Here is a 21789-nt window from a genome sequence, read left to right on the forward strand (position 1 = left end):
TGATATGAATTGTAATGTAAACATCTGTGTTTTCCGATGGTCTTAAGCAAACCCTATAAAAGAGGAGTTCATCCTAAGGATTCATGACCCACAGGTTGAGAACCCACTGTTCTTGTTAAAGTTTGGGTAATGCTGAGTTTTTAGGATACCCTAGCTTAACTTCTCATTCACTTTCAGAGTTGTTTGTAATAATCTTAGCAAAACATGCACACTGTACGAGGAGGACTTCATCCACAAACAGTGGACAGTGACACCATGGGGCCAGCTAATAAGTCCCAATTCTCCCCAAGCACCTTCTGGCTGATGGGCATCCCAGGTCTGGAGCACCTCCATGTCTGGATTGGGATTCCCTTCTGCTCCATGTACATAGTGGCTGTGATGGGGAACGTGACAATCCTGGCTGTCGTGAGATCAGAACGCAGCCTCCATGAACCCATGTTCTTCTTCCTCTGCATGCTGTCAGTCACTGACCTGGTCCTCTCCACATCTACACTGCCACGCATGCTCTGTCTCTTCTGGATGGAAGCTCATGACATTGCCTTTGATGCTTGCCTTTCCCAAATGTTCTTCATCCACAGTTTCACTGCCATGGAATCTGGCTTTTTCTTGGCCATGGCTATTGATCGCTATGTGGCCATCTGTGACCCACTGCGCCATGCCACAATTCTCACCCACAGTCGCATTGCCAAAATGGGAGTAGCCGTGATGCTGAGGGGAGTAGTCTTCTTCTCCCCACACCCCATCCTGCTCAAGCAGCTGCCCTACTGCAGAACTCGAATCATTGCACACACCTACTGTGAGTTCATGGCTGTGGTGAAGCTGGCGTGTGTGGATACAGGAGCCACTAAGCGTTACAGCCTCAGTGTGGCGTCTATCATTGGCTCCTGTGATGGCTTCTTCATTGCCCTCTCCTATGTTCTGATCCTCCGTGCGGTCTTTCGCCTCCCATCTCGAGAAGCAAGTCTTAAAGCCTTAGGCACCTGTGGCAGCCATGTCTGTGTAATCCTCGTTTTCTACTCCACAGCTGTCTTTACATTCCTGACGCACCGCTTTGGCCACAATGTGGCCCCCCAAGTTCATATCTTCATTGCCAATATGTACCTTCTGGTGCCACCCTTTCTTAATCCCATTGTTTATGGCATTAGGACAAAAAAAATTAGAGAGTATGTTCTTAGTTTTCTGACAATAAAAGTTTCCTGATGTTTTATAAGTTAGGTGCAGAGAGAATGACAATACAGGATGAAAAACATGCAAGTAATTCAAACCTTCTTCATAACTGCCATCTTTGTATTTTCTCATGGAAATCAGATATTTTTTGTCTTATATTAGGAACAATATCTTCGCATAATATTAATGTGTGAATTATTAGCAACTGTAATATTTTTTGTGGGCATCTGCCTTTTAGGGACTGTACTATGAACTTGATGAGCAGTAAATACACCTCTTAATGCCTTGCATTTACCAAAGTGTGACGTAATGGATAAAAGCTTATTTAAAAAATGAATGACTCATGAATGATATAAACACATTAAAATCTGAAAACAAGCCCATGAAGAACATATAATTGAAAAATTAATTACCATTGACAATATGCTATGAAGAGGCATTATAAATGATCTAGTAGCATCTGAATATAAGGAAGACTGCATGCACTCACAGGAGTCAACACAGCATTTTCTCAATCAGCAAATGTTGTAGAGTCCAACACAGCAGTCATTACATCTGCCTTATCTAAGCTCCATATTTCTGGTAGAATATTTTCTCCCCACTAAGAGTTACTTTTGGTTGAAGATGTTGGCAGAATATTTGTCTAGTATACACAAAGCCCAGGGATCTTTCTGTAATACTACATAAAGCAGGTATTGTAAAAAAAAATATAGGAACTTATATTTGCTATTGAATTTTTACATTAGTTAACACTCCATCTGTATTACTATGGTCCTCAAAGCTTCTGTGTCTTCCTTCCTCACACTACATACTTACTTGTATTTATACCCAGAGACCTGTCAAGAGCAATAAACTTGATTCTTTTGATATTATTAAATGACTCTGCTTTTTGTTAAATAAAAAGTACATAACAAGATGTAAAGTACAGTTTACATTTTTGGATGACTATTCTATCAGAAACATTGAAAATAAAATTATTAATTAGAATGTAAATATATTTATGGAAAATATAACCATTTAACTACTCCTCAAAAATGGTAACTCCTACCTTTCTTTCTTAGTCTACACAGGAAATAAATTATTTCAGAACCAGTCAATCAAGTCAAGGTTAATTTCACTAAAGTGATGCTGTCTTTATATAAATTTATAATTTCTAATTATTATTTACACATTTCTTTGATCATTCTTTGTTTTATCTTCAATATAGGAGCTTCTTAAAGGCACATATTTGGGCTCATTTATTCTTTATTAAGTACAATTGTTCAGTGTTTACTTATCACCAAAACTGCTTCAATGATTCTTATTTTAGTTACATACCTGGTGCCTCCTCTACATCCTAAAAATAGATTATGTATACAGAGATGGACGATAGGTGGGAGGATAATAGGTGAGTAGATATAGACATGTGTGCGTGTAAGCAAGGCTTAGTAAATGACCATCCTTCAGTTTCTCTTAGTTTCCTCCACATTCCTGTGTGCTGTTTTCTACCCACAAAGACTCACATCTTCATTCAAGCCATAATATTCTCCATATCTTTTACATCTTTGCTCAGAATTTTCCTCCTTTCTACATCTTTCTTACCTAGGAAGAACTAGTTGTTGTTAAAAATCCAACACCCACTTAAACTCCTACATTTTGTCTGGAAGATTAGTTTCCTCAACCCATACTGACAAAAATTCATCTTGATACTTGTCTTCTCAATATTTGAAAACCGGTAAGTGTAATCCACCATATAAACAAATTGAAAGATAAAAATCGCATGATCATCTCACCAGATACAGAAAAGGCCTTTGATAAAATCCTAAACCCCTTCATGATAAAATAACTGGGGAGATTAGGGAATAAGGAGACTTACCTCAACATAATAAAGGCAGTTTACAGCAAGCCCATAGCCACCATCAACTTAAATGGAGATAAACTCAAAGGCAATTCCACTAAAATCAGGAACAAGACAAGGTTCTTCATTCTCTCCATACCTCTTCAATATATTACTTGAAGTAGTACCTACAGCAAAACAACCAAAGGAGATCAAGAGGATACATTTTTGGAAATGAAGAAATTAAAGTATTTTTATTTGCAGATGATATAATAGTATACATAAGTGACCCAAAAAAATTCCACCAGGAAACTCCTACAGCTGTTAAGCACTTCCAGTAAAGTAGCTGGATACAAAATTAGCTCCAACAGCCCTCCTATATCCAAATGACAAACGAACTGAAAATGAGATCAGGGAAACAATACCATTCACAATGGCCTCAAATAACATCAAATATCTTGGACTAACCCTAACCAAGTGAGCGAAGCATTGGTTCTAATTAGTCTTTATTCAAACACCAAAAAACTTCACTAAGTGATGCAATAAGAAAACAAAATAATTACATATTTGTCCTTCAGTATCAAGTTTTGATTATGTATTCTTCAATTTGTCCCCATTGGTACATTATAGAGTCATTCATGGAATCCAGTATGCACACTACAGAGGAGAGACATTACTCTAAGTAAAGGTTAACCATTTATAAGGAAGGGTGATTTTTTTATTTGATAAATGTTTAAATATTAAATTAGTTTCTGTATATTTTTCATTTTTCAAGAATTCTAATAATAAGAAATCAATGCATTTTTCTTTTCTTCCTTTCTATTACTAACAAATGAACTTTTTATATTTAAGTCACTTAAAGTTACATTTTTCCTTTTTTTTAATCTTCTATCATACAATACATACTGATCGCAGCCTTCCATCTTTCCACTCCTCCCAGTTCCACCTCTAACCTCCCTTTTTTTTTAATTATTAAAAATGATTCCTATAGGTTCCCCTTGAATCCTCTTTCTGATGACTTCATCATCATTTCTGTTCATTCACCAGGCTGTATCTATTAGATTTGAATGTTGAAAATTGTTTAATTTTCACCTCCCGTTATCTGGGGAATTAATTTATATACCAAAAACAGTGAACAACTCTAGTTGGTATTATTTTTTGTTGCTTTTGTTTTTTTTTTTTGCATTATTCTGATTTTTCATAAATAAGAGATTTTGATATTTGTTTAGTCACACTACATGATTGGGCAAAAACCCAGGTCCCGGTTCCCTGACAGGCTAGACCTGCCCACTGATCCTATATAGCTATATCCTTGTTAAAGTAACAAGGGATGATGAAATCAGTCAGAGAAGATCAAAGATAGACAAACTGGAAACATAACATATAGAATAGAACAAGTAAACTTACTGTCTTTTATCATCTAGTATATCCCCAATAAAAAATATACTGTGAGACACACGGTATTTAAATTCTTTCTCTCCTCTTATTCTTAGATGTTTAGTTTTTCATTTATTTTTAAAGACACATGGTATTTAAATTCTTTCTCTCCTCTTATTCTTAGATGTTTAGTTTTTCATTTATTTTTAAAATTTCATACATGTATACTGTATTTACATCATTCCTCCCTTCATTCTTCCAACCTCTTTTCAGTCCTGTTCCTGCTCCTCTCAAATTCTTAGTCTTTTTTCTTTAGTTAGTATTGGTGTGTGTGCATCTCTCTCTCTCTCTCTCTCTCTCTCTCTCTCTCTCTCTCTCTCTCTCTCTCTCTCTCTCTCTCTCTCTCTCTCTGTGTGTGTTCTATGAATTAATATGTAAATACGGTCTATTGAACCATTTTCCCAAGATTAGGCTCCCCTGATTAATTATCCAATGCCAAATGGTCAGCCCCCAAACATACACATTTGAGAAACACTAGATCTTTAGTTTTTAAAAGAAAGAATATTCATGGGACTTGATGTTATGTTTCTTTAAAAAGTTTCCTCTCTGGTATATGGTGGGCTCTTTGGGGAGTAGAGAAACATCTGGGTTACTCTCCCAGCCTCTGTGTGGCTGTACTTCTTCCACTGCTTTTATATTTGATGTCCACAGCAGGTATAACAAAGACAGAACTACAGCAGCATCTGTTGATAAAGTTAGAGTCACATACGACACAAATATCTCAGCATTCCATTCTCCAAAGAAACGGAATAGGAATACTGGGCTCTTACAAGTGCCAAAGGGATCAGAAAATAGAATAGTGTTCTGCAGAGAACAAAAAACAAGATGCTGTGAAGACTGTAGTATCCTATAAACAAGTATATTGTTTAAGTTGAGTAAACTCCCATAGCCCATTTTAATTGCATATATTTTAATATTTATGTAAAGTTATAGACTACATAACTGCAGCATAGCTTGGAGCATCAGCTAGAGTTTTCTTTTTTTTCCCAGTGACTGTGAAGATTTCTCTCCAGAGGAGGCATGCCACATAATTGAACTTTACTACAGATAAGTAATCTCCGAAAAAGCAGGGATATTTTCCCTTAAAGGTTTTTATCGGCATTAGAGCAAGGGACACGCATCTATGTTTTATGTACAAATGCTTCAAGGAACTTAAAGTGAAGATTTTGTGGGTGTAAAATAGAATGGAGTTCTTGTTGGGAGAAAGAATAACATCAAAGGTTTGTTTATTTCTGGTTCTGTTTGCCAGGAGTCCTGAGAGCACCAGTAACATAGGCTCCCTCGGTGGCTTCTACTTCTAACTTTACGACTAAATCAATTACTTCTTCCTTTATACAGCTATCCTTGCTGATTATATCCGTAATTTGTCTTAAACTTAGTGAACTGTGACAAGTTCTGTCTTCATGTAAAGGTGTACATTTCTATTTTCTATATTTATAAAACTCTTTGTGTAGTTTGTACATTTGTGGCAGGTTGTACATGAGCCATTTTCAGGCATTGGAGTCACAGAAGTATCTCAGATTTTGCTCCTTGCCTTCTACTTTGTTTGAGACGAGGTGTCTTGGCCACCTCTGTGTATAGCAGCCTCGCTGGCCTGAGGACTGCAGCCATTCTTCTGTTGCTCCCTCCAGTCTCACCAGTGGGACTTCAGATATCCATGATTCCATCTGATTTCACATGTGTTCTGGGGATTGGAGCTGGTGTCCTCACTGCTACAAAGCAAACACTTCACCCACTGACTTACCTCACCAGCCTGCATGGCGTGTTTTTATGGCTATTATAGATTCTAGGGCTACAGTGTACATTTCTTAAAATTCTTAATTAATTTTTCATTTTCTTTTCAGCATTCATGTGATGAATGTAAGATATCTACATATTTCTGAGAAAGGTCTAGATTATGGCACAAAGATAGTATGTGGTTAAAATGTGTGTATGATTTTTTAAGGCATGTTTTTCCTTTGAATTTGATTTACTTCTTAGTTAAAGAGGTATTAAGAAGAGCAGTTTAATTGTACGTCTTGGTGAATTTTGTCTATTCTTATAAAAACAATGTCTAGTGATTAATCTATTTCATTTAATGATAAAAACTTTCTATTAGATAAATAACGAACCAAAAAAGTGAGCTAGTTACTCATTATAATTACCAAGTCATTTTAATTCTCTTTAACTTTGTTTTCTTACACATTTTAAATTATCTTTTTTAGATTTATGTATTATTATATTATATTAGTATGTATTTTGCCTGTATGTATGTCTTTGCATCATATGTGTGCCTGGTGCCTGCAGAGGTCAGAGAAGAGCACTGAATCCCAAGGTACTGAAGTTATAGATGGTTGTGATCTACTGTGTGGGTGCTGAGAACTGAACTGTGTCCTCTGCAAGAGCAATTAGTGCTCTAGCTACTAAGCTATCCTTCCAGTCCCTCTCACTCATTTTCAAATGAAAGAAATCTGTCCGTGTTTAGTTGTTATCAGCTTGAAAACTCATTGACTTTTTGATTTAATCCCTCTTGTACTCATACTAGTATTGAAACTAATGAAACGTACTCTCTTTAATTGCCTGTGAAGCAGTTGTCAAGGAGAACGGTTCTAAAAACAGTGTTCTTGCTATGCATTTCCTGATAGAGAGGAGCTGTTCTATGCAACCACCCCTTTGGTGCTATAGAATAATACTGACAGAAGCAATAGACATTAATTTTGTTGCATCAGTATCTATCATTTGTTGGTTCTTTCATTGGTACATACCTCTTCCTAGTAAAATATGCTACCACTGTTGTTCTTATATATCTAGGTTAAATTACCCTCAGAGTTATTGGTAGGACTTCTGAACACATGAGAGTTAAGTGTATAGTGTAACTTCTAAAAATAACACTCTAATTTATTAATATAAAGAAGGGAAAGAAACAGAAAAAACTGTTTAGAGTAGAAAAGAGATTTTGATTTATAGAGGGATGATTATATCTTGGTACAAAACCAGTTACTTACTATAAGAACATGGTTCCTTTATTCAAAGGTGAAAGTATGGAAAGTACCCTTTCTTAGAAACCTTCACCCTACTTATGGTTGCTTTGGGTAAAGGAGTACTGATAACACATAAGGAAAAGTATAAATCAATATTTACAGTCATGGCATAATTACAACTATTGAAATTAAATAAAATTGGCTCCTTTCATTCTATAATGATGACATTGCCATTTTAATATACTTTCATAATTGCCATAGATGAGTTTATTGTAAATCTGGATGGTTTGTTGTAGGATTGATGCTGTGATAAATCAAATGATTCAATTCTTTTTGAGAAGACTGAGGCCAGTATGTGGCTCAGTGAGAAAAAGTGCTTGCTGCCAAACCTGATGTCCTGAGTCCTACTTCCCCAAACAAACTAACTATTGCAAGTTGTCCTCTGACTCCATTTGTGTGCCATGTCATGTATGAGCACACAAATACACACACACACACACACACACACACACACACACACACACACACACACATTAATGCACACACACAAAAATAAATAAGATGCAATTCACTAAAAAGAAATTACTATACATTTTTTAAAATTGCTGAATCATTAGAATTTAGAAGATGCATCTGTTTCTATCAGTTACTGGCAGAGAGTCAAGCACCAGACTGAGCTCTGGAAGTCCAGTTGAAGAGAGGGAAGAGGGATTCTATGAGAAAGGGGCATCAAGACCATGATGGAGAAACTTACAGTTACAACCAAACCAAGCCAGTGGGAACTTATGAACTTTGGACTGACAGCTGTGAGCCTGCATGGGACTGGGCTGGGCCCTCTGCATGGGCAAGACAGTTGTGTAGCTTGGTCTGTTTGAGGGGCCCCTGACAGTGGAAATAGGACCTATCCCTGGTGCATGAACTAGCTTCTTAGAGCCCATTGCCTATGGTGGGACACCTTGCACAGACTTGATGCGGGGGGTGCAGGGGGAGGCTTGGACCTGTCTTAGCTGAATGTGTGGGGCTTTGCTGACTCCTCATGAGAGACCATACCTTTTCAGAGGAGGGCATGGGGGGTGGACTGATGGGGAAGGCTGGTGGGGAGCAGGAGGAGGAATTGGGGAATCTGTGGTTGGTATGTGGAATGAATAAAAAATTATTTAATAAAAAAAGAATTTAGAAGATGAATATAATTAATGGACTTTTAAATCTTTTACAAATAAAAAAATTAAAAGGATAGCTATAAAGCAGGTAGAAAAGAATGAAAACAAAACTGAGTTTCTGTGGCATATCACTAGAATATTATTTTAGTAGATAAAATTTTGTAGAATTTTGCTAGAGGAAATATGTCAAAATGTTCTGAAATATTTTAAGGAACAAGCAATATTTTATTATATGCCTTTTATGTTCAGTTTCTAAACTCTGCTCACTGACAGATCTATAATGTTTCAGACTTTTCATTTTGTTAACAAATATGCAAAAGATCCTTTGTTTCTTTTCCTTTTCAGATTTTAATATAATTATATTATTTCTTCCTTTCTTTTCCTCCATCCAAACCTTCCCATATACCCTCCTTTTTCTCTTTCAGATTGACTTATTTCTTATTAACTTTTAATACATGCATACACATACATGCATTTGTATTCCGAAATGTAGCCTTCTGAGTCTGTATAATGTTACTTGTATGTCTGTGCTTAGGGCTGGCCATTTGGTGTTAGATAACCAATGAGAGGGCTCCTCCCTGGGGAAGGCTATTTCTCCCACTCTCAGCATTCCTTAGTTCCTGTAGTTCTCTGTGTAGGTTGAGGTCTCCTGTGCTTTGTCCCATTTAAAGCACTCAAGGTAAGTATTATGTGCAGAAACTTCCCTTTAACAATTAACAACCTTCATGATGGGCTCACCTATTAATTATGTAATGCAAGAAGGCAGGTATGTTAAAAAAAGAAAAATGTCACATGCTCTCATATATAACATTCTTAAAGGTTAACTCGTAGTTATATATCACAGACTGGTAAGACTTAGGGGAAATGTCAGCCAAAGAATATATAATGAATTGAGGATCTATTGTAGTGTGCAGTGTGTGGACACTATAGCTACTTTAAATGTTTTTAATGCAAAAAAACTATTAGCAAAATGATAAATGAATTTAATTTAATCACCCTTTAATATATATCTATATATCTTTTTCCAGTTCTTGTGTGTGTGTGTGTGTGTGTGTGTGTCTGTTTATGTTAATGTTTGTGGTGTGCATGAGAGTGTATGTATGTTCGCATATGTATTGGTGTGCTGGCACACACACCCGGGTATGTATATAGCTGCATGTGCAAGTGAAGACTGGAAGCTGAAATCCAAAATCATCCTTGACCATTCTTCCACCTTATTAAATGAAGAAGCATCATTCAATCAAACCCAGAGCTCATGGGCACACTTAGACTAGGAAGCAGACTTGCTCCAGGGATCCCTTGTCCATGCCTTTGGAGACTGGATTGATAGGCAGCTGCCACTCCCACAGGACATTTACACAGGTTCTGGGGATTCTAACTCCAGCTTTTATGCAGGAGCAGCAATCAAATTAACCACTAAACAATTTCTATTATACCATGTGTGCACTTTCAAAACAATATGTCATGCATGAAAAATACATAAAAATTTGTATTTGAGTATTTAAAAATAGTAAAAGATTTAAAAGGGTATACTCTATCCTGGTCTATAAACAGAAAAATAGTTCTTTTATCTTCTCAGCAGGGCAAATAATGTCTTCTGGTTATGAATTTTAAACATTTATATTTTTCTCTTTGTTCTAAAGGTCCAGGGTGCTCATGGATAAGGATTATGCATGTGGTCTGTGAATCAATTAACTCACACAAGTGGTTTAAATTTCATCTACTGGATCACACAAAGTACTTGCTCATGTGGCATTTAAAGCAATAGGTACAGGGAAGATAATCGTTAGATTACATCAATACTGCTCCTAATATACTGCTGATGTTCCAAGTTGGAAAATGGACCCAATTTTTAATTTGTTCCTGGAGAGAAACATGTTATGTTATATATAAATTAATAAATCATCTGCTTATTAATGGACAGATGGGTGTGAAGACTGCACACTATTCTACAGAAGAATGCAGCAAATGGTTTCCACCACTCCATTGTCCAATATCAGCAATGTGCATCCCAGAATCTTTCTTCTGCTTGGCATTCCAGGAATGGAAGCCATGCATACATGGCTATCAGTGCCTTTCTGCCTCGTTTACCTGGGTGCTCTTTTGGGGAATTTCTCTATTCTCTTTATTGTCAGAACAGATTCCACCCTGCATGAGCCCATGTATTTCTTCCTCTGTATGCTCGTTGTGACTGACACGATCCTCTCTACAACTGCCATGCCTAAAATTCTCAGCAATTTTTGGTTTCATGACAGAGCGATCTATTTTGAAGCCTGTCTGATACAAGTTTTTCTCATTCACTCACTATGCAGTATGGCCTCGGGGTTTATCTTGGCCATGGCCTTGGACCGCTATGTGGCTATCTGCAATCCTCTGAGACACTCTACTATCCTGACCCACAGAGTCATCCAGAACTTGGGGATAGTTATTGTCTTCCGTGGGGCATTGCTTTTCAGTCCTCAACCACTAATGCTTCGCTGGCTTCCCTACTGTAGAACAAATATCATCCCTCACACGTACTGTGAATTTATGGCTCTAATCAAGCTTGCTTGTGCAGAGACCAGGATTTTCAGGTTATACAGTCTGACTGCAGCCTTCATAACAGGTGGTTTAGATTTTTATATTGATCATATGCTCCTACGCTGTCATCCTTTACACTGTCTTCCATCTTCCATCCAAAGCGGCGCGGCTGAAGACCCTGGGCACGTGCGGATCCCATGTTTGTGTCATCTTAGTAGCCTATACACCAGCCTTTTTCTCCTTCCTTACTCACAGGTTTGGTCGTCATGTGGCCCCTCACATTCATATCTTTGTCGCTAATATTTACCTCCTTGTTCCGCCCTTGGCAAATCCAATGATCTATGGCATTAGAACCAAGAGAATCAGAGAACGGTTTCTCCAAATTTTGACATTTAAAAAGTATTATTAAATGATCCACTGTTCCCTTAATGGTTTATAATGATTTATGAAAACAAATTAAATACCAACAATATCAGATTTTTCACTGGAGGCATTAATCCAAACCTTTGCTTAAAATTTCTCTAACTGTATGATCCTATCTGCTTGTACATTTGATACTGCAAGCCTATCTGACTGTCACACATAAATGTCTCATTAGTTCATCTTAGAAGTTCTCCTACATTGTTATTGACTCATCAATTGACATTCCCTGAAAAGTCTTAATTTTTGGGTTGTTGTTGTTGTTGTTGTAAGTTAATAAAGTTATATACATATCATGTAGCATTGACAGTTTGTAACCTTGACAATAGAGATTATGATATTAAAATAAATGTCTTCTGAATTTACCTTCTAGGGGCCTTCCTAGAATTTTTGAAATATAGTCTATTAGTCTAGATATATTATAACGAAGCTAAACAGCATATAAAAACTTTCCCCAAAGGTTTAATAATATCCCAGATAATTCTAACATTTCCTTTTCTTGTTACTCCCTCTTTATTGTTCTAGTGGAGTCTTTAAAAGCTATAGCCTCCTCTCTCATTCTTTGATGATCTTACACTCCTTACTCCTAAACAGTCTAACTCTACACTAAGAAATAAAGAAAAGATATTTTTCTTTTCAATTCTTATCTATGCTTGTAAGCTTAGTTTTCCATTTTCTTGGTTAGTATTAGATATCTATACACGTCTAAAATTTCTAAAAATGGTCATGAAAGTCAATATTGCTCAGCTTGAAATTTACAAACTATAACTTACTAGTATTTTTTCTGTGTCTCTTCTCTGTGAATAAATTTCTTTAATGATTTAAAAATGATATTTAAGAATATCTTTCAGTCAAGACATTTTCCAGAAAGAAAAATAATCAACAAAATGAAATGTTTTCCAGTCTATTGCTTGCTGTTTTGAGAGACAAAAATCTGTAATGTAATAAAAGCAAAAAGATAATATATCCTAAAATAGTTATCATTGCTTACCAATCATAATAAATGCTTTTTAAATGTTCTCCATGTGATTAGGTGATTGATTTGTAGTAGTTATAATGAGATATTTGAAAAGATTCTTATGTGAAAATAATGGAAATGGAATATTTATGTAATGGAGAAGTTATATAATTACATTATAATCTAATATTTTTTGAAAAAGATTTTTATAGCTGCTGTAAGAGAATCAGTTTTCTTTAAGGGTGTGACCATTGGTAGGTAGACTACACTCCACTGGAAAAGCCACACATCTAGGAGTATATAGACAGCAAAAACTGTACTTGATGAATTTAAAACAGAATAAATAAAAAGGAGAATGCAAAGTTAGGTGATAAGTTATTGGGGTGGATCTGGGAGACGTTGGGAGAAGGTGATTAATATGATAAGATTTATATGAAATTATCAAAGAACTAATAAAAATGACAAACAAAAATTCTGTGAATACATACTGTGCTCCCACTATGTACTTGTATGATAAAGTTTATATGATGCACATGGATGTTTTATTTACACAATGTCTAAATGTTGGACAGGAGTTATCTTGGAAGTGGACTAAAATCAATTAAAATATACATTTAGAAATAATTAAAATTGTGAAGCAGTATGATCTGATAGAAGTAAGATATTATGAGAAATCAGTTAGATCTAGTTTGTAATGGAAACAAAATCTAATTCAGGTAAAGAAAACTTCAAAGAAAGAATAGGAAATTAAAAAAACTAAAATTTTAAACATGCAAACAAAAATAGGCTCTGATTTTTTTAAGGAACATGAAAGTGAAGCATTGTTTGGTGATCAGAAAAAAAAAACGCAGACATTACTGAGAAGGTGAAATTCAACTTGATGACTCCTCTATGATAAATTTTACCTTTGGAGAAGAGAAGGGTATATTGAAGGTTTGAATTGTCTCAACTGTAGTTCATGTAAAAAATTTTAATTAAAACAGTTTGAAAATAAAACAAGATGGAACAACAATAAAGGAAAAGAGTTAAAAATTAGAAAAAAAATGTTTGCTGATTTGAGAGAAAGCCTTCATGCCATAAGATGTACCATCTTTGCAAAATTTTTAGGAAACTGTACATGTGATGTATTTTAGTTCTTAGAAGTCTGGAAAAATTATAAACCACAATAATTGTGATGACACATAGCAAAGAAAGACACAATGGTGTTCAAAGTACTGAAAGTAGAGGAGGAAGAAGAGGAAGAAAAAGAGTAGAGATGTACAACGAGGGGGGGAGGGATTAAAAGAGAGAGAAGCATGACACTAGCAAGGTCTCATGCCTACTTTCCATTAATTTTCCTCTGCTGGGTTGGATGTCACTGAGATTCTATAGCCTCCCAGGATAGATCTAACAGCTGAGGTCAAACACATGAGCCTGGAGAGAAATATTTCATATCCAAACAATAATGATTCTGGATAAAATAATTTCCTGTCTTTTGCTAGAAGAGAAGATAATTGTTCTTGAATTCTTTGTGAACAGGCTTATGTGGGACAAATAACCTGACTCTCATGTCGCTTAAGAGTAGGGTAAAGTCAGAGAGGATAAAAAGAAGTTTAGGTCAATGGAAGAATCTGTCTTTGGATTTTTGCAGGTGAAAGATGACAACAATGGTTTTAGTAAAATGCAGAATAGGAATGGATTGTTGAGGAGGATGAAGTATGTAAAGAAACATTCTGGATTGCTATTGAGTAGAAGAAAGGGAATGAGTGATCTGAAGGTGAGATTTTGGAAACTTAAGTTTTTCATATGCAATAATATCTGAAGAGCAGATCTACAACCAGGAGCCAGATTCAAGGTAGAATATTTAGAGGGAAGATTAGAAAATAAAAGCACTATTCAAGTAATTGACATCAGGAAAACTCATAATAAAAATATTCTTGGATATATTCAGGAAATTCAATAGATATCAAAGTGTCCAGAGCATATTAGGGAACAATGTGTGTATTAATTTTCTTTAAAATGAGTTCATAATATTTACTCTCCTTAAAAGCAATTTAGGGCTTTTATTGTGGTAAATGGACCCTGATCCCAGAGGACCACTAATCATTGCTCCATCTGGGATGGATCCATGTGAACTATAATTCCAGCTCCTATTAGCAGAACATGTATGTATCTGCACATCAAAGGCAGCTCTCTGGAGAACAAGCATCTTTTAAACTGAAAGAATGAAAACAGACATACTGGACGGGAAAGAAGAAATAAGGCAACACACTAATATGTGAATTTGTAAAATTATGAGATCTTCAGAAAGGTAATATTCCATTCTAAGAATATCCATAATAAAGTTAAGAATAATAATGTTCATAGACATACACAAAGTGCATCCTTTCATAAATGATATATAGTATCTTTCAAACAACTAAAGTGTATTGACATTCTGAATTAGAATTGCAATAGCATTGTAAATGCCTAGGACATATCATAGCTGTGTTAAGGGAATCCTACTTTTGTTCTATTTAGCATTAGAGTTTGAGAAATTACAGTACAGCTTGTGGGATGAAGAATATTTAGGAGTAAAGTAGAAATGTGCCTTATTTAAGATGAACAAGACCTTATGGTTTTGAAAGAGAGTAAGCAGGTAGACAGAGGAATTCGAAGGAGGGAAATAAGAGAAGTTGAAATAAGAGAAGAAAATGGGTAAGTCAATGCAATTATATCTTAATTAAATAAAAAGTCAAAAATTTTAAAATAAATGAAAGAAAGAAAATCCAGTCATTGTGTTTTGGGGCTGTTTTTTAATTGTAGATTTCATGTACAGGACCTGAAACAGGTTTTCTTTTTTTTTTTTTTTTGGTTTTTCGAGACAGGGTTTCTCTGTGTAGCTTTGCGCCTTTCCTGGGACTCACTTGGTAGCCCAGGCTGGCCTCGAACTCACAGAGATCCGCCTGGCTCTGCCTCCCGAGTGCTGGGATTAAAGGCGTGCGCCACCACCGCCCGGCGAAACAGGTTTTCTTAAAAGACCATTTTCCCATTAAAAAATGGCTTAATTTCTTGGAAAATTGTTGATAAAATAAAGAGTCTGGTGTTAATCTTTGGACTGGATCATTACAATACTAACTTCCACACTGAGAAATTTAAGCTTATAAAGAAGTCAGTTGACCCAATAAATTCCATTTCAATGAACAAGATGTACCATAATTTTTAAGCCTTTCAAAAATATCAAAATTGTAAAGTTCCAATGAGACCATAGAAAATAAATAATGTTTATGTGCAGTAATACAGCAAAGAATCAAAGGACCACAGATGAAATTCCATTACGTCTAAATGCTACAAGGAAGATGAAAAAGATTATGTGGAAAAAAGCTACCATTCTTCAATGAAGCATCATGTGGTTGATGAATAATATAAAGTTTACATCTCTCCATTTAGAACATAGAAAAGTGGACACATAAGTCATAAGGATGAGTTTTGTTTTTTAATTTGATAGTGTAATTATATGCTATGTTTTTAATTAGATACTATACTGAAACCACATTTGCTGTGAAATAGTGAACAAAATAGTAATGTTTGCTTGACTAATGATAGATTGCTTTGTGTAAGGCTGTGTTCCTACCTGGAATATTTTAGTGATTATATACATTTTATATGTATATATAATTATATATATATGTATATATATTCAAGAAAGGGTCTCACTATATAGTTCTGTCTGTCCTGTAACTCACTGTGTAGACCTGGTGGCCTTGAAGTTACAGAGATCCAACTGCCTCTGATCTCCCACCCCAGGTGCTGGGACTAAAGGAATTTGCCACTATGCCTGGCTATATTTAAGGATCTTAATCTTCCCATTATCTTTGTTTTCTATATTCTCCAAAATGGGAAGCTGAAACATGAGACAAATCAAGTGACTTAGAACTTACTAAAGCTATAACTACACATAATAAAAAGGTATGAGAAAAATCTACAACAAGAATGAAATCATTAAAGATAAAGTCAGAAGCAATAACATTGCTAATAAATACTCATGATTTTTAAGGCTTCGTGATTTTTTATGGGCAAAATCATAGCAATTTAAATAATTAAGTAAATATTTTTATGAAGCCCATGTCAAACTCAGAAATTTCCAAATAAAACTGTATAGCTATTAAAACATCTAAGTAGGCTGATGATGTCTACATCTACACAAGTATGTCATGGAATGCACACACCATTTTATGAAACACTTGATCAGACTGTCAAATTATGATGGGAAATGCAGGGCTCAATATTGGAAATTCTGTTAATATTAAATTTCACATATTTATTACTAATAAGTTGTAAAGTATGTTACTGAGATACACCTAGAACCCTTCAATTGACATGAAGTTATTTCAGAATTCTCATTGAAATTACATTTTTATATAGAACATAAACTTACAAAATTAGCAGACAATGTTTAGTAAACTTAAGGTTAATCATTTTTCACACTGAAGTTATCTAGAAGAATCTGACTTTTAAAGAAATTCAAAGTATTGGTGGTTTATAGTTGACTGTATATTTTATATTCAAAACATAACATAGTGAGTCTGCCACAAATAAAACAACAAAAGCTTTGTACTCAGGAAGAGGTAAGTTAGAATGCCCATGTCTCTGCTGTTGCATCTGTGATGTTGTTGTGTTATCTGACAGATTACAGTCAAAACTGGAAAGCTTTCATGGTTTTTCTAGCTAAGAATTAATGGCTTTCCTCACTTAGAAGCAATTAAGTAATGAAAGGCCGCCAGGAGCGGAGCCACGGGCAGCGCAGGCCGGGCCGCATCCCCGTCCCCGCGCCAGCCGCCCGCGCCCGCCATGCGCGCCCCGCAGCGGCCCGCGCGCCCAGGCCCCGCGTCGTAGCGCGGCGGGCAGAGACCGCAGGCTCCCAGCCCGGGCCCGCCGTGTCCTCGAGCCCGATTGGCGCCGCTGCCCGGCGCCAGCGCCCGGTGCCGCCGCCGGCGAGGGTGGTGCAGGCTGCGACCCGGGCACCCGGGACCCTGCGGGATGGAGCAGGCCAGGACTAGGGGACCCTGCCGGGTGGAACAGGCCAAGAGCCGGGGACCCTCCAGGCGGTACAGACTGGGACCCGGGTACCCCCGGGGTGGCGCAGCTTGGGGACTTGGGGACCCTGTGGGGGTGGCGCGGCCTGAGGACTGGGGAGCCCTGCAGGGAGGTGCAGGCCGGGACCCCGGGACTCTTCTGGGGTGGTGCTGAGGGGCCCCAGCATGCTTGCTTGGCCTGACGCCATTTTGAGCAGGGCCTGAGGAGTACGGGAGGGTTCAGTTGGAGGACATGGGCGCAGGAACGAGCGGGGTGTCTGCGGTCGGCCACCTGGCCCCAGAACAGGGAACTGGAGGGTCGGAGGGACAGTTTGTACCCTGGATGGGAGCCAGGTCAGCAGGCGTGTCGAGCTCCGGGAAAAACCACGAGCTGTCCTGAGTTTGAACCTGGCCTCATATGAGTCGTCCAATCAGAACCCTGTAAGCCATGGCCTCATATGAGTCGTCCAATCAGAACCCTGTAGAACATGCTTCTTGCTTCTGTACCCGCCCTTCCGCTGCCCGACCCTATAAAAACCCTCCACTCCAGCCCGTCGGCGCGCCAGTCTCTTCAGCCTCTGGAGGGACTGTGTCGCCCCGGGTACCCGTGTTCCTGAATAAAGCCTCTTGCTGTTTGCATCTGACTTGTGGTTTCGGTGTGATCTCTGGGCGAGGGTCTCTCCAGAGGGAAGACTACCTTTGGGGGTCTTTCAGTAAGTCTCCTTCATTGTCTTATGTGAAATGATACTGTGGGATGTTCTGTATGGCAAATGTGTTGCTCTGATTTGTTAGTAAATAAAACACTGATTGGCCAGTAGTCAGGCAGGAGGAAATATAGGCAGGACAAGGAGGAGAACAAAGCTGGGAAGTGGAAGGCTGAGTCTGAGACACTGCCAGCCGCCACGATGACAAACAGCATGTGAAGATGCCGGTAAGCCACGAGTCATGTGGTAAGGTATAGCTTTATAGAAATGGATTAGTTTAAGATATAAGAACAGTTAGCAAGAAGTCTGCCACGGCCATACAGTTTGTAAGCAATATAAGTCTCTGTGTTTACTTGGTTGGGTCTGAGCGGCTGTGGGACTGGCAGGTGAGAGTGATTTGCCCTGACCGTGGGCCAGGCAGGAAAACTCTAGCTACAAAATGATATGAATGAAAATATAGTTTCCAATTCAAAATGCAAATATCAAAAGAAATACCTGGAGTATTAATCTCTGCTGTGATTAATACGTACATAAACCATATAACTTGAGATAACTGGGCACACTAGGAAAGGTACAAAGGAGATGAAAAGGAAAATTCAAGTTAAGCTTAAAACGAGTGAATATATTTGTGAGGAAATTCCATGTGAGTAAAGATCAAATCTTGGAGAGACCACTTCACTGCCATGTGGAGGACCAGAAAGTCTGCAGAGATCCATAGAGAAGGAACCCTGCTGTCTCAAGTCTCCTGAGGACAGGTTCTGGGATAATAACAGGAAAACCAAAGACACAACTAAGGTCTGTCTAAGAAATACAAAGATTTTCTTGAGAGTATTCAGATGAGTTAGAAAATTATCTTTCTAGAGACATTAAGAAGAAAATAGTGTTAAAATGTTCTTCATTTTATCTGATGTATGAAAAGATAATTTATAATTAAAAGAAACTCCAAATTCAGGAAGGAGTAGAGATACACAATATTTTATTGTATATAAATGTTAACAAAGCTTTCTTTAAGTGAACTTATGAAATTCTTGATTTAAAATGAGACTTTAATTCAGAACACACTTTTTTTTTTCTGGAGCTGAGGACCGAACCCAGGGCCTTGCGCTTGCTCGGCAAGCGCTCTACCACTGAGCTAAATCAGAACACACACTTTTATAGTAGTATATCTAAGGCATTTAGCACACACATAACACATACAGGAATCATCTAATATATCTTTTATTTTTTCAGTTTTTACTTCTCACTTGTTTTCTGAGTTGTTTGGAACCACCTTAGCAAAGCATGCACACTGTACAAGGAAGACTTCATCCACAAGCCCTGGGCAGTGGCACCATGGAGCCAGCTAATAAGTCCTAACTCTCTCCAAGCACCTTCTGGCTGATGGGCATCCCAGGTCTGGAGCACCTCCATGTCTGGATTGGGATTCCCTTCTGCTCCATGTACATAGTGGCTGTGATGGGGAACGTGACAATCCTGGCTGTGGTGAGAGCAGAGCGCAGCCTCCACGAACCCATGTTCTTCTTCTGCATGCTGTCAGTCACTGACCTGGTCCTCTCCACATCTACACTGCCACGCATGCTCTGTCTCTTCTGGATGGGAGCTCATGACATTTGCCTTTGATGCTTGCCTTGCCCAAATGTTCTTCATCCACAGTTTCACTGCCATGGAATCTGGCTTTTTCTTGGCCATGGCTATTGATCGCTATGTGGCCATCTGTGACCCACTGTGCCATGCCACAATTCTCACTATTGCCAAAATGGGAGTAGCTGTGGTGCTGAGGGAGTAGGCTTCTTCTCCCCACACCCCATCCTGCTCAAGCAGAACTAGAATCATTGCACACACCTACTGTGAGTTCATGGCTATGGTGAAGTTGGCATGTGGACACAGGAGCCATCAAGGGTTGCAGTCTCACTGTCGCTTTTGATATTGGCTCCTGTGATGGCTTCTACATTGCCCTCTCCTATGTTCTGATCCTCTGTGCGGTCTGTTTTTCGCCTCCCATCTCGAGAAGCAAGTCTTAAAGCCTTAGGCATCTGTGGCTCTCACGTCTGTGTCATTGTCGTTTTCTATTTGACAGCTGGGTTTACCTTTCTGACCCACCATTTTGGCCACCATGTGGTCCCCCAAATACATACCTTAAAAGCCAATATGTACCTATTGGTTCCACCATTTCTTAACCCCATTGTTTATGGTGTTAGGACCCAAAAAATTAGAGACTATGTTCTTAGTACTTTAAGAGTAAAAGGTAGCTGATCATGATGTAATTGTTTGAAAATACAGTAATAGAAACTAAAGAAAGAATGCAAATAATTAGTCATTTTCCCATTAAGGACTTTTTTCAGGAATTCAAACATTAGTTTTTATTGTGAAGGAATTACTACATATAGGAAGGCCCCAAATCGGATGAAATTAATTGTGATATTGTTGTATACTTTGCTTATAGTAACATTCTTTAGAACTTGATGATAAAAGAAAATGCAGTCTTTTCTTTGTCAGTCCTTCTAACCTATGCTTTACCTGGGGATAACAGCTTACCTTAGAATAAGAAGTGATTCAAAGCCAGGCGGCAGTGGCACACTCCTTTAATCCCAGCAGTCGGGAGGCAGAGTGAGGTGGATCTTTGTGAGTTCGAGGCCAGCCTGGTCTAAGAGCTTGATCCTGGACAGGCACTAAAACTACACAGAGAAACCATCTCTCAAAAAAACAAAAGAAGAAGAAGTGATTCAAAAGGAAAGAAACACACCACCATTCTGAAATGTTCCCTAAGGAAAATCTGCTACTGAAAAATTAATGATCACTTGTAGCAGGGTCCTTGCTGTTGTTCCCTTTGGGGGTGGGGGCCAAGTAGGAGCAGAATCAAACCACACAGACTCCTTCGGGAGAATGTCAAAACAACAAGCTCAGTTTAGTCAGGAAGAGGCAAGCCTTATATACCCTCCACCCCACCTTGGGGGGAGGTCTAATGAATATGCATCTGCTGGTGTGACATGGCTGTCTCTCATTGGTCCAGGTCATCTCCAGATCATGTTTCAGCTGCTGTTGCTAAGACCCTTAGGCAGACCAAGGCTGGCTCTCAGAAAGTATCTTTTTTACTTGTTTAGGCCGTCTGGCCCTCAAGCCCGTCAGGGATGAGTCATCCTACATATCCATCCCTCTTTATTATTTTAAAGGACATGCTCAGTGGGAGCTAGGGTGCATTGCCCTAACCTTGTGGACCCCACCTCAGGAGAGCTCAGCATAATGGACTGTGCCTGTCTTAGATTGGCTTGCCAAACAAGCTTAAATCCGTCATTGACTACCAGCCCTGGAAGAGCTTCAATCCTGGAGAGCTGTCTGGGTGGTGGGCTTTAGGCAGTAGCCTTCTGTATCTCAGTGAGCCATATGTGTATTATCTCTCTAGGAGGACTTTGATCTAGGTATCTGAGAGCCAATAAAACCTATAGGGTCGCCTTTGTGGCCGCTTTCTGTTGGTGAACCTGTTGCAGAAGATATTTGAACAAGAGAAGGATTACTCAAAAATTTCAATCTCAAAGATATGGATGGGACCCCAGTCATTTTTATCATGCCAATTGAAGTCCTTCTGGTGGTATATAATCAGTCTTGTAGGGGGTGAG

At 38.1% G+C, this 21789-nt stretch overlaps 2 protein-coding genes and 1 pseudogene across 2 annotated transcripts; all 3 read left to right on the forward strand.

Annotated features, from left to right (window-relative positions):
• The first annotated feature begins 255 nt into the window (after nt 1-255).
• Nucleotides 256-1200, forward strand: LOC128095357 (olfactory receptor 52M1-like). Its single transcript, XM_052714219.1, has one exon. It carries the CDS (start codon nt 256-258, stop codon nt 1198-1200), a length of 945 nt encoding a protein of 314 aa, XP_052570179.1.
• Nucleotides 1201-10499: 9299 nt separating this feature from the next.
• Nucleotides 10500-11469, forward strand: LOC128123897 (olfactory receptor 52D1-like). The gene is given in 2 exon segments (XM_052760175.1): nt 10500-11156; nt 11158-11469. Coding segments are annotated over 2 exon segments (969 nt in total).
• An 8038-nt stretch (nt 11470-19507) lies between these two features.
• On the forward strand, nt 19508-20428 carry LOC128095494 (olfactory receptor 52M1-like; annotated as a pseudogene).
• Nucleotides 20429-21789: the final 1361 nt, after the last annotated feature.

This window comes from Peromyscus californicus, unplaced genomic scaffold (assembly GCF_007827085.1).
Source record: "Peromyscus californicus insignis strain IS unplaced genomic scaffold, ASM782708v3 Scaffold_4__1_contigs__length_199733344, whole genome shotgun sequence".
In the NCBI taxonomy this organism is placed as follows: Eukaryota; Metazoa; Chordata; class Mammalia; order Rodentia; family Cricetidae; genus Peromyscus; species Peromyscus californicus.

What these genes read in the sequence shown, in the direction of transcription:
- LOC128095357 (XM_052714219.1), top strand. Translation starts at nt 256, where the DNA reads ATGGGGCCAGCTAATAAGTCCCAATTCTCCCCAAGCACCTTCTGGCTG.